At 35.3% G+C, this 23,802-nt stretch overlaps 3 protein-coding genes and 2 non-coding genes across 6 annotated transcripts in view; 4 read left to right on the forward strand and 1 right to left on the reverse strand.

The window, feature by feature from the left end:
- Positions 1-1,905: 1,905 nt before the first annotated feature.
- On the forward strand, positions 1,906-5,063 carry fand (Pre-mRNA-splicing factor SYF1 fand). The gene is made up of 2 exons (XM_034968593.2): positions 1,906-2,103; positions 2,492-5,063. The coding sequence occupies exons 1-2, from the start codon at positions 2,065-2,067 to the stop codon at positions 4,985-4,987; spliced, it is 2,535 nt and encodes an 844-aa protein (XP_034824484.1). The 5' UTR covers positions 1,906-2,064; the 3' UTR covers positions 4,988-5,063.
- A 747-nt stretch (positions 5,064-5,810) lies between these two features.
- Positions 5,811-8,756, reverse strand: Fbxo42 (F-box protein 42). Its single transcript, XM_034968757.2, has 3 exons — positions 8,298-8,756; positions 6,641-7,818; positions 5,811-6,526 (listed from the first exon to the last, which is right to left on the reverse strand). Exons 1-3 carry the CDS (start codon positions 8,437-8,439, stop codon positions 6,059-6,061), a joined length of 1,788 nt encoding a protein of 595 aa, XP_034824648.1. The 5' UTR covers positions 8,440-8,756; the 3' UTR covers positions 5,811-6,058.
- A 2,867-nt stretch (positions 8,757-11,623) lies between these two features.
- Miga (mitoguardin) overlaps positions 11,624-23,802 on the forward strand; it is a 62,990-nt gene continuing 50,811 nt past the window's right edge. Inside the window, exons 1-4 of one of the 2 annotated variants that reach the window (XM_069498646.1) lie at positions 11,685-11,729; positions 11,822-12,010; positions 12,963-13,119; positions 13,467-13,604. In XM_069498646.1, coding sequence (XP_069354747.1) covers positions 11,915-12,010; positions 12,963-13,119; positions 13,467-13,604 — 391 coding nt within the window. In that variant the 5' untranslated portion in view covers positions 11,685-11,729; positions 11,822-11,914. Of the gene's footprint in view, positions 12,011-12,962; positions 13,120-13,466; positions 13,605-23,802 lie in introns of both variants that reach the window. The other variant, XM_034972000.2, reaches the window with a different exon arrangement.
- TRNAP-UGG (transfer RNA proline (anticodon UGG)) lies at positions 15,024-15,095 on the forward strand. Its single transcript has one exon. It is a non-coding gene; the product is annotated as a tRNA-Pro (tRNA).
- On the forward strand, positions 18,435-18,506 carry TRNAP-AGG (transfer RNA proline (anticodon AGG)). The gene has a single exon. It is a non-coding gene; the product is annotated as a tRNA-Pro (tRNA).

Consider the following 23,802-nt stretch of genomic DNA (forward strand, 5'->3'; position numbering starts at 1 on the left):
TTGTTTGAATACTTAGAGTACCTAGCCATTTAAATGGAATATTCCAAGCCTTTATTTCATTCTCCAACAGCGTCACTGAAGTGCCAAGCTGTATTCAGTATTTAACGCACAAAAGAGCTAGAACCCAGAGCCGTAAAACCAGTTAAAAAAAAACAGTCAAGTAAAACGTATTGTAGGTACCATAGGGGTGCAACTCTAGAACATTAAAAAATCGCAAATTGAAAATCGCTTGTGGTGCCATCTAAGCGCGAGCACGGCTAAACAAATAGAGAACAGTTTACAAAAGACGTCAATAGATGGCGGGCACATTGGTGTAATTTTAATGACATTAATAAATTATAACCTAGTTTTCATGTTTTCGTGTGCTGTAGTAAATATTTATATTTCTGTTAAATTTATCTGACCCTGCTTTAATAACAGGACTCTGTAGTCTGTATTTCCTTTCACCACCTCGATAACTATATTCTAAGGATTGATTTAGTGACTCGATTCATGCCTGAAAGATTGACCACGGCTACGGATTACGGACTTGTTTTTGCTTTGTGAAATGATTTTTCTGTGAATATATTTGTGCAGAAAAATGCCACGGAGATCTCGATGTGTGTCTGGATGTGACTAATTCGGTAAGTATAAAATCAGCTTACTCGTAATCTAACTCAAAATTACTTCAATGAGTCAAACTCTATGCACCATTAGGGCACCATTAGCACATTAGGTATTTTATCATGATACTAGGTATATAGTTCCTGCGATTTCGTCCGCTCGAAAAAACTATTTTAGAAAACCCGTGAGAAGTCTAATTTTCCGGGATAAATGTGGCCTACAAGTTACAACCGTCTGATGCAAGCTATCTTTGTACCAAACAGATGATGACCACCACTTTGTCTACGTGGATTTAGGGTTTTTGGGAATCCCATGGGAACTGTTTGAGTTTTCCGTGACAAAAGAAGCCTATGTCCTTACCTGGATGCAAGTTATCTCTGTACTAACTTTCATCATAAACGGTTACACAAATTTACTGTAAAAAGCTAGCATACAGACAGGTTGACACACTTTTGCATTTATCATATTGCTATGGATTATTAACTACTAATTCTGTAAATTTTTTGTTTTGTAATTAAGTGTACTTACAACATTTGTTTTGAACTTTATTGACTAACTTATTTTTATATTATAGGTATCAGCTATCAACTAATTAAGTACAATAAGTAAGTATAGACTAATGCATATTTTATGTTATTACTTTTTCAGATGTTTGCATGGCTTTCCAAAACCTGGCTACTCCTCTCTTTGAAACCATTTAAACAATGAAAAGAGATAGTAGGACAACATTTAGAAAGCAAGACTGATAATGAAATAATATATAGTTACGAATTATCAAATTTGCAATCACCAGTTTGAAGATCGTTGAAATACACCAGTTGTGGTAGTAATATGAAAGTTATGAAAAGTAAATAACCAAAAATTTTGGATTTGAGCGTTACCTATTTCACAATCTCGTGGGTCTTGAATTTGGGTATGTATTTTATGTACCTAGTTACGAATTTATGAAAATAAAATATTTTACAAAACCTTAAAACCTTTTTATTTCTATAGTGTTTTATAATTTAGTATCTTAAAGAGTCTTGTAATATATATTTTTAAACATGTTTTAAACAAACGTTAATGGAATTATTGATGTTTTTTTAAAACATGTTCAAAAATATAAAATATTCTAGTAAAGTACATTTAAATAGCATTTAAATTTTCGCGCTCTCGCACGCCTAGTGCGCTTTTAGTGCCCTCTAGATGTGAGCACACGCGTAACTTTGAAAAAGAAATCTAGAGTCGCACATCTATCTCTAGTATAAGGTAGATAATCTATGGTAGGTACCTAGTGATTATATACCTACCTATACCTACTCTTTGAATTTTGTTTACATTTTACAGATAATTTTCATCACAGAGTACATTGAATATAGTAGGGGTAATTTTCATAATTTTTAATAAAATTCGTAGAAAACTGCAAAAATAAAGGGCGAGGCAAAAAGAAGTGGAAAGCCCCATTTTTATTTATTTAACAAAATGCCTACTCTCGATGGAAAAGAAATCGATATATTTTTCGTAAGTAATGTTCTATCTATTACTGTTTTATTATGCATGTCCTATTCTTATAAGATTAAACGATAAATTCCTTCGTCTTAGAGCAGTGAGACACAACTGTTTTTAGCGTGCAAGTTTATTCCCAAGGTTTTGTCATTAACTTTATAACCTCTTACATTGGGGCCGATTCTCTTGTACACAATCTCTAAACTAAACTAAATTAAGAGGTCTAAATCTAGTGCTAACCTTTTCCGCAGGCAATATTATGAAAGGGATAGCAATAGATTTAGACGTGCCATTTAAGTTTAGTTTAGAGATTGTGTACAACTGAATTAGCCACATTGTTTCTTGCAAATAAATAATTTTAATTGTTATGGATTTCATTATGTAATTTTTATTAATGTTACAGTCAGAAGAAGATTTACCTTATGAAGAAGAGATATTAAGGAATCCATTCTCAGTAAAACATTGGCTCAGATACATAGAACATAAAAAAGGAGCACCCAAACATGAAATTAATATGATCTATGAGAGAGCTCTTAAAGAATTACCAGGCTCCTTTAAATTATGGTATAATTATCTTAAAATAAGAAGATCCCAAATTAGGGGTCGCTGCATAACAGATCCTGCCTATGAAGATGTAAACAATTGTTTTGAAAGGTCACTTGTTTTCATGCACAAGATGCCCAGAATATGGATGGATTACTGCACTTTTCTAACAGATCAGTGTAAAATAACTATAACTAGAAAAGCATTTGATAGCGCTTTAAGAGCTTTGCCTATTACGCAGCATCATAGAATTTGGCCACTTTATCTAAATTTTCTGAAAAAACATAATATCCCAGAAACAGCAGTGAGAGTATTCAGAAGGTATCTCAAGCTATGTCCTGAAGACACAGAAGAATATATTGATTATTTAATTGCAATAGAAAAGTTAGATGAAGCTGCAGTGAAATTGGCTCAACTTGTCAACAATGAAAACTTTCAGTCCAAGCATGGAAAATCAAATCATCAACTTTGGAATGAATTATGTGAATTAATATCTAAAAATCCAGACAAAATTCACACCCTTAATGTTGATGCCATAATAAGAGGTGGACTCAGACGCTATACTGACCAGTTAGGACACCTGTGGAATTCCTTAGCAGACTACTATGTAAGGAGTGGTCTATTTGAAAGAGCAAGAGATATTTATGAAGAAGCTATACAAACTGTCACCACTGTTAGAGATTTTACTCAGGTTTTTGATGCATATGCCCAATTTGAGGAACTTAGCTTAAGTAAAAAAATGGAAGAAGTTGCAAAAAAGGTTAGTCCTACTGAAGATGATGACATTGATTTAGAACTTAGATTAGCGAGGTTTGAATATTTAATGGAAAGGAGATTGTTGCTTCTCAATTCTGTTCTTTTAAGACAAAATCCACATAATGTAGCTGAATGGCATAAAAGAGTAAAACTTTATGAAGGAAAACCTCATGAAATTATAGATACATACACAGAAGCAGTGCAAACTGTGGATCCAAAATTAGCTGTAGGAAAGCTTTACACTCTTTGGGTTGGGTTTGCTAAATTTTATGAAAGCAATGACCAAATCGATGATGCAAGATTGATTTTCGAAAAAGCAACACAAGTTAATTATGCAAAAGTTGATGATCTAGCTTCAGTATGGTGTGAGTGGGCAGAAATGGAAATAAAACATGAAAACTATGAGGAAGCCTTAAAGTTAATGCAAAAAGCTACAGTATTGCCTAGCAGAAAAGTGGCTTATCATGATGATAATGAGACAGTACAAATGCGTTTATACAAGTCTTTAAAGGTATGGTCCATGTATGCTGATTTAGAAGAAAGTTTCGGAACATACAAATCCTGCAAAGCTGTTTATGACCACATAATAGATTTAAAAATAGCCACACCACAAATTATTATTAATTATGGTCTATTTTTAGAAGAACACAACTATTTTGAAGAAGCTTTCAGAGCATATGAAAAAGGAATAGCACTTTTCAAATGGCCCAACGTATATGACATTTGGAACACATATCTAACCAAGTTTTTAAAGAGATATGGAGGGTCAAAACTGGAAAGGGCTAGAGATTTATTTGAACAGTGCCTAGAACACTGTCCACCAGAGTTTGCAAAGTCTATATTTCTTTTATATGCTAAACTAGAAGAGGAACATGGTTTAGCTAGACATGCCATGTCTGTCTATGAACGAGCAACAACAGCAGTCTTACCGGAACAAATGTTTGAGATGTTTAATATTTACATAAAGAAAGCAGCTGAGATATATGGGGTGCCAAAAACACGGCAAATATATGAGAAAGCAATTGAAACTCTTCAAGATGGTAAGGCTAGAGAAATGTGTATAAGATTTGCAGAAATGGAAACTCGCCTCGGTGAAATTGACAGGGCTCGAGCAATATATGCACACTGCAGCCAAATGTGTGACCCTCGAATCACTGCAGAATTTTGGAACACTTGGAAAGAATTTGAAGTTAGACATGGAAATGAGGACACAATGCGTGAAATGCTTAGAATTAAGAGAAGTGTACAAGCCACATATAACACTCAAGTGAACATGATGTCAGCACAGATGTTGAGTTCAGCAGCACAAGCGGCCGGTACTGTGTCTGATCTTGCTCCTGGAATGAAAGATGGCATGAGAATGTTAGAGGCCAAAGCTGCCGAAATGGCTGTACAAAGCAAAGGAAACATATTATTTGTTAGGGGTGAAACTCAAGGTCTTAAAGAATCTGATAAGGTGGTAAATCCTGATGAAATCGATATTGATGATGAACAATCAGAAAGCAGTGGTGATGATGATGAAGAGGAAGAAGTAGCACCTGTACAGAAAAAAGAAATTCCTGCTGCTGTTTTCGGAGGATTGCTATCTGAAAAGGAATAGTAAATAGTTGAAGAATTTCTTTAAGAAGCTTAAATAAATATACAATGTAATAATTATAAAACAAGTTTAATTTACCAAGTCTTGTACAAAGTGCAATAGTTCCTTTTTCCTGTTATTTATAGAAAAAATCAATCTGATTTTGATGAATTGGAATACTTTTTTTTAACTAATAACATGTAGCCGTACAACTTTGAAATTATTATTATTCTTTTATTCAATAGTAATATGTTTAAAGAAAAATAATTTGTTTATTTATGAATTCAGTTTCAAATAAGTCGTTTTTAGCATTACTAAAGTAACAACTAAATATTTACAGGTAAGTTTTTTAGGTACTACTTCATGTACCTACCTAAAAAAACTCGAAAAGGTACGTTTTAAGAAAAAAAACCGGGCAAGCGCGAGTCAGACTCGTGCATCGAGGGGTTCGTACTCGCGTATTTTTTCGACATTTTGCACGAGAAATCAAAAACTATTATGCATAAAAAATCCGTTTTAGGATGTACAGGTAAAGCCCTTTCATATGATATTCCACTTGATATCGTTATCTTACCTTGACAATTGAAAATGCTAATTATTTGTTCATGAACACATTTTAATTTTTTTTTGTGATGTATCCACAAATTCACGGTTTTCGAATTTACTACTTTACTTGCGCTAAGACCTACCTACCTACCTACCAAACATGATTCTAGATCAATGGGAAGTTTCCTATAGATTTTCTTGAGACAACGGACAGACAGACAACAAAGCGATACTATAAGGGTTCATTTTTACCTTTCGAAGTACAGAACCCTAAAAAGAGATAAATAACTAGTAGACCACAAATATTTAACTTTATATTTTAGCAGAATTAGGGGACAATGAATATGATCTTGCATAATTTTATTTTATGGTTGTAGATACAGTTTAAGTTTCTGACAAGCAAATATTTTACTATATTATTATTTAACTTAAAAAAAGTATGCAACTATATCACATTTATCATTTTATTTTATATTGTTTTATACTTGGGTAATTAACTACAAATCTTAGTATAATCACAACTGCAATTTTACTGGAGCAAACATTATTTCAAATAACATCCCTTGGTGGTGTTATGAAATGTAATGAATTTGAATACATGTTTTGTTGCTCGGAATAGTTTAAAATGCTGATGTCATTATGAACACCCCCAAACATTATTAGTTCTCCATTCCCTTTTACTAAGGAATACATGACCAGCTCTTCAGGTGCCCCATGCATTTCACCAAGACGGGGGCATAGCCAAGATACATAGTTCATAGAGTTCCCATCTACTACAGTGGATATGTCGAGAACATGCATTGTCAATGTATTTCTTTTAATCTTTTTTACAGCTGGTGGTCTCTGTTGTTGGTTTTCAGGGATTGGCTCTAGCCTATTTTCCAAATGAGCTATTTGTCTTTGATTGATAAGGTCATTTTCTGGTGGTGTGTTGCTTCCAGTAGAGTCACACGCAAAGGCAGCCATCCTATATTTATTTGCTTCTTGGAGCTGTCTCACAATCTTCATCCCTTTATTCTGTAAAGATAAAGGTATTGATTAAATATTACATTTTCCAAAGATTTCATTTAAAAAATAAAATAAATCAAATCCAACTTAAAAAAAACTACAACTCTTAACAAATTTACAAACCTTGTTTTTATTTCTTCTCAATGCTGATTCTTTCTTTGCTGCATCAAAGTTATTAAATGACTGTCTAGGTTCACCACTAAAAGAAGCATTAGCTTGTAAGTTAACATTTTCATTAAAAGGTCTAGCCTTTTCTCCTTTTTCTACTTCATTACTTGGCCCAGCGACCGGTTCATTCACAGGAACTCTTTGTCTTGGTAAAACTCCACGTTTTCCGTTGATATTCTGATCTCTGTCTAATGGTCTTTGCAGGCTTTGTTCTACTCTCACTGCCACTGGAGCCCCTTCAGCTATGGATAACCTGACAGCAGACGTTACCATAGGTTTAGCACTATTCCAACCATTTCTGCTTCTACTCAAACTCACTACTTTATCACCGACTCGGCAGGCAGGGTTACACCAAATATTGGCAGATGCCCATTCTTTATTTTTAACAGCTATCTCTTTCCAAGTCCACGTTGGACCTTTCATAGTAAGTATCCAGCAATCACTATAAACAAAACGATTTTGCAATGTTTGAACACCTCCTAACAACATTAACCTGTCAGAATCTATTCTGATAAGAGATTGGGCATATCTAGGTGAAGGTCTAGGCTTAGTTGTTAATTGTTTCCTCCAACCACCTGATGATAATTTGAGCACCCAAATATCATTGGAGCATTGTATTTGAAAGTTCTGTGCGGCTGACATAATCAAACCACCAAACACAACCATTTCATCCCCTTTAATGCAAGCTGAATGTCCAGCCATTGGCGGAGGAGGGTTTGTTGTATTTATTAATATCCATTTATTTGTTTTGATACAATAGAAATGTGTATCATTAAACATAGTAACATTTTGATAGTATTGGGAAAGTGAGGGGTAGGTCCAGCCCCCAAACACAATCAGACAGTCTTTGTAGTCAACCATTGTTGTGTATGCTTTAGGGACAGGATATGTGCCCGTTGCGAGAGGTCTTATCCATTGCCGTTTTGAGAGGTCAAACCTCCACAAGTCATTAAATGATGTTGCATTAGTAGTGCACCCGCCAAAAATGTACATGTTGTTCTCAAGGATACATGCTGAATGTGAAAATCTTTTTGTTATTGTTGGTACTACATCAGTAGCTGCTATATTTTTCCATAGTATATTGAAATCACCAATGGCCTTTATCAGCTTTATTGAAGTTTTATGTAATACATCTGAAAAACAAGATTCAGTATTATTTTAAAACAGATATATTTAATAATAACAGCCAAAGATAAAAGTTAAGCAGAGTCTATTGTTTGCTTCTTCACAGACCAACACACATTTAGGATCTCACTAGCTGATGCCCACCACTTTGTCTGCGTGGATTTAGATTTTCAAAATCCTGTGGCAACTCTTTGATTTTCCGGGATAAAAAGTAGCCTGTGTTAATCCAGGGTATAATCTAACTCCATTCTAAATTTTAGCCAAATCCATCCAGTACTGTTTGTGTGAAAGAGTAACAAATACACACATACAAACTTTCGCCTTTATAATATTATAGTGTGAAGTGTGATGATAATCACTATCATATAATTACAATGAGATATTATCAATAAAAAGATTTTGAAAAGAAGCCAAATTGTCTCAACATTTTTTATAAGCCAAAAAATATGATTTTATGATTATAAACTTATGTAAACTGACAACTTACTTTGGGCGCAGTTACACCACCTTTTACAAACGCTCATACAATTTTGAAGATCTTTGTAAGGTGGCAGGAATCCTAAAATAAACTCTAGAACCTCATCTGGAAGGTCTTCAATTGTGATTTCCAGCGATTGCAGTGTCTCCATAATTTTAACTTTAAAATCTTTTCCTAAATATTTAATTTGTCCATAATTTTGTGATAAAATGTGTGCAGTGCAAACAAAATATATTTAAGCACACGAAAAATCCACGAACACACAACACTGCTGGCTGCTAATTTTTCAATTAGAAAAATAATCCTTTTTTAGTTTTCATTAGAAAAATCCTTTAAAGTTTATTCCATGAAATTAAATCGTAATTTCAGTACCATACAAGTTACCTATTCATAATTCATTTTCTAAATTTTTTTATTTTTATTGACAATAAAATCAAACAAATTGACAATTTGTTTTCCGGATTACTGGTCTGTGTTTCCTACGTTTAAAAATTTTTCATAATTGTAGGTTTGTATTCTATGAACTTTGCTGCTCTGGGTTCTAGCCATGAATATAATATAGTAAAAATGTATCGACCTCTCCTTGTGTCTTCTATCAAGCGACTTAAGCGCCGTATTCACCATCCATCTTGCTGTACGTCCCGCCAAGGTTATGCACGATGCAAAAAGACCGTGAATAGGCTTGCTGTTCAGCGATAATTATTATTAATTGTTTGCTGGATGTGCTGGATGAATTTTGCATCCAGCGAGTGCCCCCACCACCGCCCACGTCGTGCAGATAGACAGTGAATAGCACGGACGTACAGCAGAGTCGTCCTGCGTCGTGCATGCTTGATCGTGAATAGGCTTGCTGTACAGCAGATTTTACCAAAGAGTATATAAGCACTATGGATTTTACCATTTAGAGGTTGTTTCGTAACGTGAGTGCCCTCACTCTCTCTCTCGTTTAAATACTCTCTTGCTTGATGCGTGCACGATGGTGTGTATGCTACATCCAGCAACGCGGCCTTGCGCTGACGTACAGCCGGGATGGATGGTGAATACGGCGCTTTATATGACTTTTGACCAAAGAGTTTTTAAGCACCGACCAGAAATAAATGTTTTTAAGTACTACTTCGCTTATGACTATCGCGAGGCTCGCTCTCGCTTGGTAGTTGGCCGTGATTGTGATCGCAAAGACTAATAGGTTACCATATTTCTATATATTCATAGGCTTAATACACTACGCAAATTATAAATAAGGCTGTTTCTGTCGGTTTTTCTATGGTTTTTCTAATACTTTGTGATCTGTGGTGCAGACATTTTTGGTTTTAGATCGTGGAATTGGCTCAAAAAAGCTAGAACCCAGAGCCGTAGAACCAGTTAAAAAAAGATTTTAGAATTCGAGTTCAAAGAATTTCTAAGTAGGTACCTACCTACTACTTGGTGTATTCCTATGTCGATGTTCGAGTTATTTGTCTGTAACCCAGTTTTCAGTCTATATCACAGAGTACTTTTAACATATGGAAATAGAGTACTATCTCGCGAGCTAATAATGGCAACAGCTTAGTAGCGCCATCTGTATCTGACGAACGGAACTAATATTCATAATATGTACATACCTACCTATATATATAGACTGCTTTATAGGTTCATACCTATACATATAATACATACATATAGGACTGCTATGGAAGGTAGGATTGTGTTCAGATTAATTATTTATTAATATTTGACTCCCTTACAATTTAACATATCATGTAAATTTAAAAAAAATCTATAATAATTAATCTGAACACATATTTTTAAATAATAGAAATTTTTGGATTCTAATCTTTATTTTTACCAAAATTAATCCTAATCACTCTTCCTTATCCTAAAACAGTTTATAAAGTTGCCTGAGGACTGGGGTCTGGTGCCGAGTAGTTTAGTTTCAAGATATCAATATTATGAATCCAGGTCATAAAAAGATCCAAATCTTTTGCATGATTTGGAAATTCATGCAGGACATTTTCTAAACCTGAAAAGTAAAAATATGAGTATCTTAGTATGGTCACAAGTTCATAACATGTTCACTAAATCTGACTCAATTAATCTAATCTGAGGTCGGGGGTTCAATCTAGGCCTAGGGCATGCACCTCTAACTTTTCGGAGTTGTGTTTTAACTAATTAAATATCACTTGCTTTAACGGTGAAGGAAAACATCGTGAGGAAACCTGCATGCCTGAAAGTTCTGCATAATGTTATCAAAGGGTGTGAAGTCTACCAATCCGCACATGGCCAGTGTGGTAGACTATGGCTAAACCCCTTCTCACTCTAAGAAGTGACCCGTGCTCTGTAGTGAGCCAGCGATGTGTTGATCATGATAGGAATTTGGTCTAGAAAAACTAAAGAAATACCTACTTCTTTATTCAAATAAACTTGTAAATAGGTGCTTTCGAATCGTCAAGAGAATCTATCACTGGATCGGAACGCCCAATACCTAAAGAAAAACCTATGCGTGAACCATATTGTCATCAAGTTCAAGGAATTTAATAAAAATTGCATTCAAGGATTAAAGTAGATACCTATGACGGTATTACAATGGCATTTACAAACCTGCAATGAACCTGAACAGCCTGGAATACAGCCCCTCTTGTAAGAAATGTTCACTAAACTTAACTAGTACCTAACTACAACTATACTGGAGTCCTGTCTCGTAAATAAACACTGGAGTTCTGTCTCAAAACACTGGAGTCCTGTCTCAATACACTGGAAGTCTCTGTTTCAAACATGGGTACGGAAAACTTAAAATTTCTTTGGTCTCAAAACACTAGAATCTCTGACAGCTTCCTTAGCGTGGGTTAGGTTCACTGGTTTGCTAAACGTAGCGTGAAATCACTAAAAACTGGCTTTAAATAGTTACAAAAGGTATTGAAAATAGCATAATCAGAAAACATTACGACCGCCAGCACAGACCAGGTTGTTTGCCCAATTTCTACCATATCAATAGCAAAAAATTGTCTGACAATTTTATTTTCAAGAATATTTATTAAATCAATGATACATACCAAAGGTAGAACCAAATAAAATATTGGTAAATAGCAATTAATGGTTAGAGAATATTGTTTTCTTTAAAATACAAATATGTTAATGTAAACTAAACTACCAATTTGGTAGAAAAATTAAACATGGGATGCCTTGACCACAGAATAATATATCGAATTTGTCCAGTCACAGTAGCGCGGTCTGCTATTGCCTTTTGGTACTAAATGAATTGAAGTACCATGCTATTTGTTCTAAGATTGATGACCCTGGTCTATATTACTTTACTCTATGCAGTAACCGGCGTGTCCGGTAGAAACCAGAGCCGTAAAACCAGTTAAAAAAAAACCTAACCGGGAATATTTAAGTTTAATTGGTTACTTATTTTAAAAAAATAATTAAGTATTAGCTAATATTCATAAGGTTCACCCGGAAAACGTAGGTTTACTTTAACTATAAATAATACTAGTAGTCAGCAATACTACGCTAAACACGAATAACTTTTACGTAAATGTTTTAAGTATTGACAGATAACCTTAGAAAATTAAGCCTGCAATTATAACAGTGAAAATCAAGTGAAAAAAAATTTTAATTGGACATTTCTATTGTGTAAATAGTGCAAAATGTTGCATATGATACAAGCCAGTCCCATACTAGATAAATTAAAGCATTTTCAGCAAGTGTTATCATACAGAATTCAGCTGACAACTTCACAAAAGGTAAATTCTTAATATAGACATAAATCTACGTTAAAACATTGTTTTATATGCATGCATTTTAATTTTTGTCCTTCTTAATATTTGTATCCATTCTGTAATATCCATACTCCCATACTAATATTATAAATGCGAAAGTGTGTGTCTGTCTGTCTGCCTGCTAGCTTTTCACGGCCCATCCGTTCAACCGATTTTGATGAAATTTGGTACAGGGATAGTTTGCATCCTGGGAAGGACTTAGGCTACTTTTTATCCTGGAAAATCAAAGAGTTCCCACTGGATTTTTAAAAACTTAAATCCACGAAGCCGCAGGTCATCTAGTAGCTTGTATTATATCTAGAAACATTTTAATAAATGTAGCTGTTTTTCTTTCTAACCATTATAAATTAAATGGTAATCACCAAAAGTTTTAGTAATAAATCCAACTTTTTAAATTACATAACAATAAAACCTATAGTCTGCGAAAGGTTGAAATGGCAATCGGGGTATGAGGCGGGGATGCCCTGCTCACCGGCACGTCACCCGTGCTCACCGATTAGCACGGGGGAGTTGGCAGAGGATGTTGTTGAAATTGACAAAACGTAGTAGTAGTAGTATAGGTATGAGTGACAGAGACAATGCTCTTCAGAACCAAAAAATCATTCTAAAGGCAGATGTACATTATCTTCTGCCGCGTACTGTATAGTACCTATTTCTTAAAACCTGACTACTACTACTACTACTATTGTAACCATATATATATATTTGGTTTTATTTATATTCTTTACATGTACGTAAAATTTTGTAACATACAAAACATACAGATTAAGGATAATAGAATAAGGGAAACATATAGATTAAGCGCAAAAAATACTTAAATACTTACAAATTCTAAAAATATGCATTAATTTGCATTTTTACCAAAGTAACTTTGTAATAAACTTTATTACACTATTCATAATTTTACTATTTTCAGGTTGTGCTCTGGAGCTTAGGAGTTGTAGGAACTAGTGCTGTAGTAGTCGGGGTACTGTCAAGGTATCTGGCAAGGCGGCGTGCAAAGCCAATATTTAATCCCAGAATCCAAAGAGCTATTAATAAAAGGCTATCAAGAATGAGAAGTCCTAATGGAGGTATTTATTAGCTTCTTCTATGAGGCCTATCACACTATCAATATTTTCATGCAACATTTCATATAGTGTATCCTGTAACAAGAATGTCCTAGAAATCTTGCCATACCAGAACCTCGATAGCCTTTCGATAGTGTAACACTTTCTTTAATTTGCTTCAATATGATGACTGACAAATTCCGTTTGGCTGGATAGTATAGGGGGTACAAGGGAAATTCTACCATATGGGAGAACAGGATTGGTGGACTGGAAAGAGTACGAGAAAATTTCTACTGCACAGGAGATTTAATTGGTTGATCAGTCGCTCCTTTTTTCTTATGATGCATGTACAAGCAACAAAAATATTTTAGGTATGGGATCGGTTGCTAGCAGTGGCGGACGTAGTAGCCCTCTTGGATTCAGTGAAAGACTTTCAATGGCTTCTGGGTCCATTGGTTCGGGCGGTGGTGATGCTGCGCCCCTCTCACCTCAGCAGCTTGGTGTAATGGGTGAGTTTGATTTCCCATATGTTGCAGCGCCATTTATTGGTGGAAAACTATTTTTGTTATAATAATTATGTTTGAAATGTCAGAAAATTTTAATTATTGCTTTCAGAAGGGGAATTTTAATTAAAATTTTGCAGCGCCATCTATTATGGAGTAGCGGAACTACGTAGTTAGTTGGTGTTATAACTACTTCATAATATGTAAGATGGCGCACAAATAAAAAAAATACATATATCTTAAATCCAAAAGTTTTACAAAAGCTAGTTAATTACGGAGTGATTTAAATAAAATAATTATGTAGGTACTTATTTGTTCATGAATAGATTTTAATTTATTTTTTGTGATGTACTTAACCACAAATTCACGGTTTTCGTATTTTTCTCTTTACTTGTGATATACTATCAAATTTCATGATTATAGGTCAATCGGAAATACCCTATAGATTTTGATTACCTTTTCTAAACAGACAAAAAAGGGATCCTATAAGGGTTCCTTTTTTTCTTTAATGGTGCGGAACCCTAAAAAACATAAAAATACCTTACATAGATTCCGAGACGTGTTTTATTTGATTAGCTACAACACAAATCTCCTCGATTGTAGCTGTCACGACGAATGATGAGTTTACGGGACTTTAGAATTGGAGGTCACATGAATGTTCGGGTCACGAACTAAATTACTTCACTTTTTGTTAGTCTCTATTCTCTCATCACCTACCTATTACCACTATTACATTCACATCATTTTTTACATACGTATAAGGTACCTACCTAGTCCTACTTAACTGTATAGAATTTTATGTAGGTAAGTAGGTAGAGATAGGTGACTTATGATCCATTAACGCTGCGTTTTAACGTATATATTTATGAATTTATATTATGTTTTAAATTTTATAGTTTTTTCACGGTTTTTAGGGTTACGTACCTTAAAAGGAAAAACGGAACCCTTATAGGATCACTTTGTTGTCTGTCTGTCTGTCTGTCTGTCGGTCGGTCTGTCAAGAAACCTACAGGGTACTTCCCGTTGACCTAGAATCATGAAATTTGGCAGGTACGTAGGTCTTATAGCAGACATTCGGGGAAAAATCTGAAAACCGTGAATTTGTGGTTAGGTACATTACACAAAAAAAATTAAATTGTGGTCATGAACAAATATTGCTATATTTAACATTCAAAGTAAGATTACTATAGGTACCAAGTGGGGTATCATAATATATGATAGGGCTTTACTTGTGCATCCTAAAACAGATTTTATTTATTTTTAAGCATAATCGTTTTTGATTTATCGTGCAAAATGCGATAAAATACGATTGTAGTACGGAAACCTCAGTGCGCGAATCTGACTCGCACTTGGCCGTTTTTTACGTCATAGCTTTAGTAATATTACAAGGCTGTTTAGATTGTGTTATTCGCCTCCATGTAGTGTGGCTCGTTGGTCTAGGGGTATGATTCTCGCTTTGGGTGCGAGAGGTCCCGGGTTCAAATCCCGGACGAGCCCAATGTCTTTTTTTCTTTATTGACTTTTTTGTTATATTAATTTAAAATCGAATATGCAACAATATGATTATTCTCTATAACTATTATAATACAAGTTTTAAAAATCTTTAGCAAAGATTTTAGTGATTTTATTTGTGTACTTACAAATAACTAATAATCTGCAAGGGTTCACTATTGAGCTCAGCTGTTCTCCCCTCAGATTGAGATGGTTTTAGCCAGTACCCATAGTCTACAATCAACATTGCTGGCCGAGTGCGGATTGTCAGACTTCACATACACCTTTCACTTTTGAGAACATTGCGGAGAATTCTCAGGCATGCAGGTTTCCTCACGATGTTTTCCTTCACCGTTAAAACAAGTGATACGTAATTGCTTAAAGCTCTGAATTTAGAGTGCGTGCCCGGAATTGAACCCTAGACTCCCCGACTAGGAGGCCATCGTCTTAACCAATAGGCTGTCAGGTTATCCTAACCTAATAAACTAGAACTTCAGCCATTTACTAAATCCACTATAATAAACTCAGAATAGTTGACATATTTTACAGCCAAGTTTACAGCAAATCCGTGCGTGCGTTCGGCCGACTTTATGACTGACCGACTTTTAATAACGTCGATAAAGTAAATATTTTATGTTGTACTAGGTACGTATGTTCCCACCTATATGAAACAATACGCTGTGAAATACATACCCATACCTATAGTCCGCGACAGGTCGAGATGGCAAGCAGGGTATGAGGTGAGGGCACACTCCTCCCCACCAGTGACCCGCACGTCACTGGCGCGGCGCTCGCCCGCACCGGGTTAGCGCGGAGGCTGTGCGAGTGTGCGGGGCTTTCCCTCCCCTATTGCCATCTCGACGTGTCGTAAAGTATATATTACATGCCCATAAGTACCAGGAATCCATAAATTAGCATTAATTAGAACTTGCGGCGTGAGCCCGAGGGAGTCGATATCCTTTTATGATCAAGTTTAACCCAATGACACGGACAGCCGCAGAACAACTTTGACTAATGTACATTGCACACTCATTTTATACAGAGGAAAGATTTGTTTATTTGTTTGTACTCGATACATTCTGAAACTACTGAACTGTTTCAATAATTCCTTTCACCATCAGAAAGATACTTTATCCAGTTTTTCCCGAGCGAAGCCGGGCGGATCAGCTAGTTATAAAAGCTAGTATATAGTAAAGCTAGTATAGAGTCGCGGACTATTATTTTGATAGGCCACTTTTAAAAATATAATAAAACTATTCTGCACAGCAGGAAGGTATGTATATTGCATCGTAGTACAGTTTTGTTTCTTATAAAAAACAAGATGTTTTTGTGTGATATGATTCGACTATAAAAATAATAATGGTACCAAGTGTATATAGTGTATGTGGGCACATAAAATACTAAGGCGTCTGAAAAGAGATAATTCGCCTTTAAAGTTCTTAGCACGTTGCGCCCTACTAACAGAGATGAGTATGCGGCGGTCGTCGTCTGTAAGACGAGAGAGATTAGATACGCCATTAGACTTGAATACTTAGGACTTCGGTACTTACTATTGTGGGTTATCAATATGTATAAGTTAGAAATTAATGGTATTTTTATTTAATTTCTTCTGCTAACTGAAAAGAATTTGAGCAATGGTATAATTTTACGTACTTGCTTTCCTATTATTTTCGTTGTATCTTAATATTTTTTGTAAAGCCTGACCACGAATATATAAAAACCTTGCTCTGGCTGGGGGCGCCACCAGGGTCTTAACAGATAGAACTAATGTTGTTTAGTATAAAAAATCTCCATAATTTTAGTTTGTGCAATTAGAACTAGAGGGCGTTTTATCAAAAAATAAATTACGGTGCGACAAGGCTATCTTGGCGCGTGGTGAAATCGGAACTAACGGTGCCGTCAAGTGTCCCCTTTGTTCTTGTTTGAATATTCTAAGCCTTTGTTCTCCAATAGCGCCCCCCTGTCAATGTCAATCAAGTGGCTAGAGAGCCTTGTCGCACTGTAGTCTGGTATCTTTACGACTTCCCATAAAGAAAATTAAGAAGAAGAAGATCTCTACGACTCAAAAAGTTTTATTTACTACTAGGTGCTACTAGCCACAGGACACTATTACTCCTATGCTACTAGCTGAAGCCCGCGACTTCATCCGCGTGGAATTAGGTTTTTAAAAACACTGAGGGAATTCTTTGATTTTCCGGGATAAAAAGTAGCCTATTTCACTCTCTAGGTCTATATCTATACCCATAGACTATATGTTTAGTCTATAGTATACCCATGCAAAAAATCACGTCAATCCGTTGCAGGACAAACCAACAAACAAACACACTTTCGCATTTATAATAAGGGTACTATAGCAACCGTAACATCCATGTTTGTGCCACATTATTGTTTACGCAGTGTTACTGCATCCGTGATCCATCCATTCAAGTGTACTGCTGGGATATTCACTTATAAATTCATGCTAAATTCAACATAACCTAATACCTATAGAGAATGCAGTACAAAAATCATGTGTAAAGAAAAAAAGAAAATTTAGTTTTAAATAATAAATTCCGGGTTTTGTTTTATTACCTCAACTTTTAGTACTGAAAGTACTTCTTTCAATGTATAAAATAATAAATAATGCGGCCGAACTAAGAATAAGACTGAATTTCTGCCATATTGCAACGTGTACCTAAGCGGGATTATAATTTTTGATTCGTATTTTCTTTGAAGTCACTACCTATAAAAATAATATATGAATCAAACCTGCACACGTGTTATACTTTTTATACGTATAGCTATATAGTTGACCTTAAAAAACTAGTATCCAAGGCCGGAAAAAATTAAAAATAAATTACATACAATAGTTACTGCAATTAGAAACAGATGGCGCCACTACGAAAGATTAGCTGACGTCTCTATACCAGTATATATAATGTACTCTGTGGGCGCCACTAATATATTGTTTATGGTCAATAAGTACCTACCTATATAATATTATGGTCTTGTATAAATTAGTTCCACGGGTTTTCCGCAATATGGCGAGCTGTTTTATTTATCAGGCTTTATTTTACGAGTAAGGTATATCGTGGTCTTGCGTGGCTAACTCCTTGTCGAGAGAGTTACCGCTGAGGAAGAAGCACAAATCCTTGATGTCTATTGCACGAAATATGGCGCTAATAAAAGCAATTCAAATCTGACTTATAATATCAGTGTGCCGTATCTAATAATAGTAATAATTGTTTATTCTTCATAAACAGATTCTAGCCAAATTATTTTCGGAAGTTAAAATTTATTCAATTTTATTGGAAGTAAGAAAATACGTGTAAAAAAATGTTTTATAATTTCACCACTTTCTGTACCGGCTCGTTGGTCTAGGGGTATGATTTTCGCTTAGGGTGCGAGAGGTCCCGGGTTCAAATCCCGGACGAGCCCAATCCCTTTTTTGTATTTTTTTAGTGACTAACTGGGAAGAACTAGCTTCTACTAACAAGTATGCTGGACCGGCGATTGCCGACCTGTTTTTTGTAGAGACTTGATTTTCAACATTTTGACGCTGCGTGAGCGTCATGTTAGCGTACTCGGAACTAAATTTGTATTAATGAGACTTCTGTCAACAACATCGCGTCAACATGAAAATTCTAGGTCCATGTGAAAACCATTTATGATTTAGCACAAGTGACAATTTTAATTCCCGGAACGCTCGGTGGGAAGCTTTTCGGGGCTCGAGCACACCTTTTCCAGCGTACCTACTTAATAATGTCCATTTCCGATTTCAGTGCTAGGAAGAGTAAAAATAAAATTAATAACAATAAAATAAAATATGACAAAACTTTGCACAATTAATAAATTATTACAACATTTGGACAGTAACACAACCTTTTGGAGTGCTCCATAAGCGCTCAATCTTTATTGCATGCTTGGCAAGGTAGTTACGATTACTAATTTCTTTGATTGCAATGTTTATTTAAATAAATGAGGCAAAACCTGGTGACCTCAGGGATGACTTAGATATAGAAAGAGAGAGAAGAGCCCTCTCGGTTCGGTGTAACATGCTTGCCCGCAGATTCTCTAAGTGCAGTAAAGATGTGAAATTGACACTATTTCGTGCATATTGTCAGTGTTTTTATACCTGTCAATTATGGACGAAATATAAAAGAGCAACAATGAACACCATTAGGGTGCAATATAATGACGCATTTCGCATCCTAATGAGATTGCCAAGGTACTGCAGCGCGTCAGGCATGTTCGCCGAGGCGAGAGTCAGTGACTTCTTCGCCATTATTCGTAATCGTGTAGCCTCTTTCTGGGATAGAATACGACAATCCAATAACGTCATACTTGAGGTTATAGGTGGGCATATGACCGGTCAGATATTCGATCACTGGCGGCGTGTGCATCGGGACGCGAATAAGAAGTAGAAGTAAGATTTTACTTCTACTTCTTGAACATCAAACAATATTTTAGTTATTTTAATTTTAATTTTAATTTTAATTTATATTAATTTCTTTATTTAGTAGGTATTTTATTATAATGTATAATGTATAATTTGCTGGATTTATATCTGAAAATAAAGATTTATTTATTATTTATTAAAAAAAAAACGCGAAAGAAGGGAAGGACGTACCGAGCCCTTTCTAGGCGACGCGATCGTCTCCCTCGGCAGGCTGGGAAATAATTAAAGAGCCAGCCCTAGCTTTGAGCTAGCCCTAGCTTAAATGTCTCTACAAAGGGAACTGAATGCGCCTCGGGTGAAAAGGATTGCCCGCTATTTACACAGCGCTTTCCTTGCTCGAATTCACGGCTTGGAAAATTTTTAAATCCTCGCGAATGGACGGGGAAACGTCGCGACGGGATTAAAATTCACATTTCACTAACGTTTATGTTTTGAACGGCTTATGAAGCAGGTACTTACTTTTTATAATAAATAAATTTGTTATTATTGTTTTAGATAGGTAGGGTAGACCTAAATGAATACATTTTCTTCTTCGTCTTCTTGCTCTTGTCAGACATAATTTATCTAAATATATAAAAGGAAAAGGTGACTGCCTGACGGGGGGACGCCCCGCACACGGCACACCCGCACCGAATTAGCGCGGGGGCTGTACGGGTGTGCGGGGCGTTTCCTCCCCGATTGCAATTTACTATACATACTATTCTCTAAAATATCACAATTAGGTACCTACCTACCTACTTGACCTTCGTAATGACTTTCCATTTCCAAATCGAAATCCTTTTATGAATCAGGCTACCTACATAGATATACCTACGTATATAACTAGACTCATATTAATAGGACTGAACCTTCCGATGTTTCGCATTTCGGACGGTATATAATCATTTTTCTTTTCCCGCGCTCGCCGTCACCTGGCGACAGATATAAATAACCCCAGGAGACACAATATTTACTATTGCGAATCTCATTACTACGAGTGCTCGAGAATCTACTGATTACTTTGTATTTGAAATCTATAATGTTTTCTTTTATTTCTATATGGTGGTAGACATAATAAAACTGCGTGATATGATTTTGGTACTCGAAAATCTCCTTACTATTATACCTAGTTCTCCTTTTACTATTAGCTACAATACAGGATGTAACCAGAACGCTGGAAAAAACGAGAACAGTGTGATAGTACTGATGATCAGTGATATTATACCATAAAAAACCGGCCAAGTGCGAGTCAGGCTCACGCAACGAGGGTTCCGTACTATCGTATTTTTCGACATTTTGCTCGATAATTCAAAAACTATGATGCATAAAAATAAATAAATATCTGTTTTATAATGCACAGGTGCCCTTTCATATGATACTCCACTTGATATAGTTATCTTACTTCTACACAATTTTTTTTGTGTGATGTAACCACAAATTCACGGTTTTCACGGTTTCAGACCCCTTATGTCCAAAGATAACACGTACCAAATTTCTAGGTCAACGGGAAGTAACCTCTAGGTTAGACAGACAATACAGTGATCCTATAAGGGTTCCGTTTTTCCTCTTTAGGTACGGAACCCTAAAAAGGGCAAAAATGAGATATTAATCGGTAGGTACTACATACACCTATTGTATGTATAGTACAGCAAGGTTTTCTTCAAATATCCTTAGAATAAGTATATTCATTCAATCATTCATTCATCCTTTGTTATCAATATATATTATCAAAGTATTTTTTCAGAATTTGCTTAGGCTTTTGGCTAGTTAGTAGACTAGCAAACGCTAAAGTGTACTAATTCATAATAGAAGTAGATATAATGTGTCCGAAGTCCAGACAAGCATTATTATTATGCTCCGAATTTTGAAACAAGATGCAGCACCTGTCTTATTAGCTGTCTAATATGGGTGAGCACGTACACCGCATGTATGACGACAGAATTCCAAAAAGTTTCTGTACGGCAAGCCTATTCTAAACTGAGAAGTATGGATGACATTAGATTTCGGATGCTAAAACTTGAAGCCGAGGACAGAAGTCGATGGGAAAGGACACGTTATATCCTTGGCCCACTTACGGCTTTACCTTCAATTATGATAAAATGGAATATACGTACCTAAGCTCAAAAATGGGTGTAACATATTTAAAATAAGTACTTAATTGCGTATTCCTAGATATTCTGATAAAGCATTGTGTGTTGTCTAAATAAGCAGCTTCATTCTATTCTTTAAGACTAGGGAGCACTTTATACCCGTAGTCGTTCATCCACAAACTCATGAAAGTAGGCAATAAAATTTTATTAATATCTCAATCCCTACAAAGCCTGGAATATATACCTACTAGGCCTATTAATTCCCAGCAAAATGATTTATTTTATTGCTGGCTGCGGAGCGTGGAGCATTTTCAGACGCACCCTACTTTACGCCTGTAAATGTCAGAGCCATGAACTTTAGATGGACGCTGACATTATTTCAAACGGAATATTCAACTACAAATGATGCTCATTTCTCAGAAAAGCGTATCAGAACAGAAGCCCTTTGAAATGCCAGTGCTGTGACATTATTGCTAAGTACCAACTACTAAGAAGTTCTTAATTTCATTAGATGTTATTATTTACTAGATGATGCCCGCGACTTCGTCCGCGTGGATTTAGGATTTTAAAAATCCCGTGGAAACTCTGCTTTTCCGGGATAAAAAGTTGCCTATGCCAATTTCCGGGACGCAAGCTCTGTACCAAATTCATACTAATATTATAAATGCGAACTGTCTGCAGTCTGCTAGATTTTGACGGAATTTGGATTTTAAAAATCGGGAATTAGCTAGTTTCATATAGATCGGTTTAACCGATGGGTCTTTAAGAATCCCGTGGGAACTCTTTGATTTTCTGGGATAACAAGTAGATTTTGTCCTTCCCCGGGATATAAGCTAACTCTGTACCTACCAAATTTCATCCAAATTGGTTAAACTGTTGACTGTTGAGCTGTGAAAAGCTAGCAGACAGGCAGACACACTTTCACATTTATAATAGATATTACTAGATATGGATTATGTACTGCAATACGAGATAGGTACTTATTTATGTTCTTGCAGCATTCTCTTTTGTTTATTATTACTATTTCATTGAACTTTACTCATCTCAATGAATTTATTTTCTTTATTTTCTTTGCGCAATAAACGTTTATCTATATACTGTTTCGGTATCTGCAAAACTACGCGCGCACTCTTTTAACTCTCATTTTATTCTTATCATTATTATGTACAGACTACAGGCATAAAGAATTTCCTCAGATTAAGGACTTTATTAAATGATATTAATAGGTATGTAACAAAAGATAATATTTTACGATCATTTTTTTATCCCATTACATAAGTCGGGAGAGGCTGTATTAAGTGCTATAGACCTTCCCCCGTTGTTGAACCGCTGTGAAATACCCTATTGAGGGATGCTTAGGAAGGGGGCTTCGATATTTATTTTTATATATTTTATAGAAATAGCTATTCTCTAATTGTATGCCTTACCAAATTACTATAATGATTATTTCTTTACTTTCAGAGTCATATTTTAGATTTGATCGGTGATGTTTCGTTTATGAAGTAAAACCTATTAATCTTTTTTACTTTTATTTGTTTATTAGCTTAGCTTATGCTCGCGACTTCGTCCGCGTGAATTACACAAATTTTAAACGCCTATTTCACCCACTTAGGGGTTGAATTTTCAAAAATCCTTTCTTAGCGGATGCTTGCGTTATAATAGCTATCTGCATGCCAAATTTCAGCCCGATCCGTCAAGTAGCTCAAACAGCTGTGCGTTGATAGATCAATCTAGACTAGTATATAGTGATCTGTGGATCAGTCAGTCAGTCAGTCACCTTTTCCTTTTATATATTTAGGTAATGAAGCTAGACAAAGCTTATTCCAACACTTTAGCGACATATTCTAAATCTGTTGTTTCGGATTGGGGTCAATTGATTTCTATTCAAGAGTCTTCAGCTTTTATAATATATCTATGTATGTATGTAGTACAGGTTGGCCATTGTCTACCGATTCCTCCCGCTACCTAGGCATTAACCTATATATGTCTTTTATAATATGTATTATATTCATATTATTTTTCGTATTCATTGTTGTTATATTATTATTGTTGTACCTATATAATGTTTCTAATTTTACCTTTATTATAAGAAAAATGTCTGTAGAGTCTGTCTGTGTGTATTAATAAAAAAACTCAGTTTTATAGTTACACTTTAATGATTGGAAACAAAACTTACATAGAACATCACAATTATGCTTCGCAAACA

The sequence above is a fragment of the Maniola hyperantus genome, chromosome 1, assembly GCF_902806685.2.
Source record: "Maniola hyperantus chromosome 1, iAphHyp1.2, whole genome shotgun sequence".
NCBI classification, from domain to species: Eukaryota; Metazoa; Arthropoda; class Insecta; order Lepidoptera; family Nymphalidae; genus Maniola; species Maniola hyperantus.

Bases quoted from the DNA above. Each gene is read 5' to 3' on its own strand.
- fand (XM_034968593.2), top strand. From the start codon at position 2,065: ATGCCTACTCTCGATGGAAAAGAAATCGATATATTTTTC. The intron at 2,104-2,491 runs GTAAGTAATGTT...TTAATGTTACAG, and splicing joins AAGAAATCGATATATTTTTC to TCAGAAGAAGATTTACCTTA.
- Fbxo42 (XM_034968757.2), bottom strand. From the start codon at position 8,439: ATGGAGACACTGCAATCGCTGGAAATCACAATTGAAGACCTTCCAGAT. The intron at 7,819-8,297 runs GTAAGTTGTCAG...CTTGTTTTTCAG, and splicing joins GTGGTGTAACTGCGCCCAAA to ATGTATTACATAAAACTTCA. The intron at 6,527-6,640 runs GTTTGTAAATTT...TTATCTTTACAG, and splicing joins TGAGAAGAAATAAAAACAAG to AATAAAGGGATGAAGATTGT.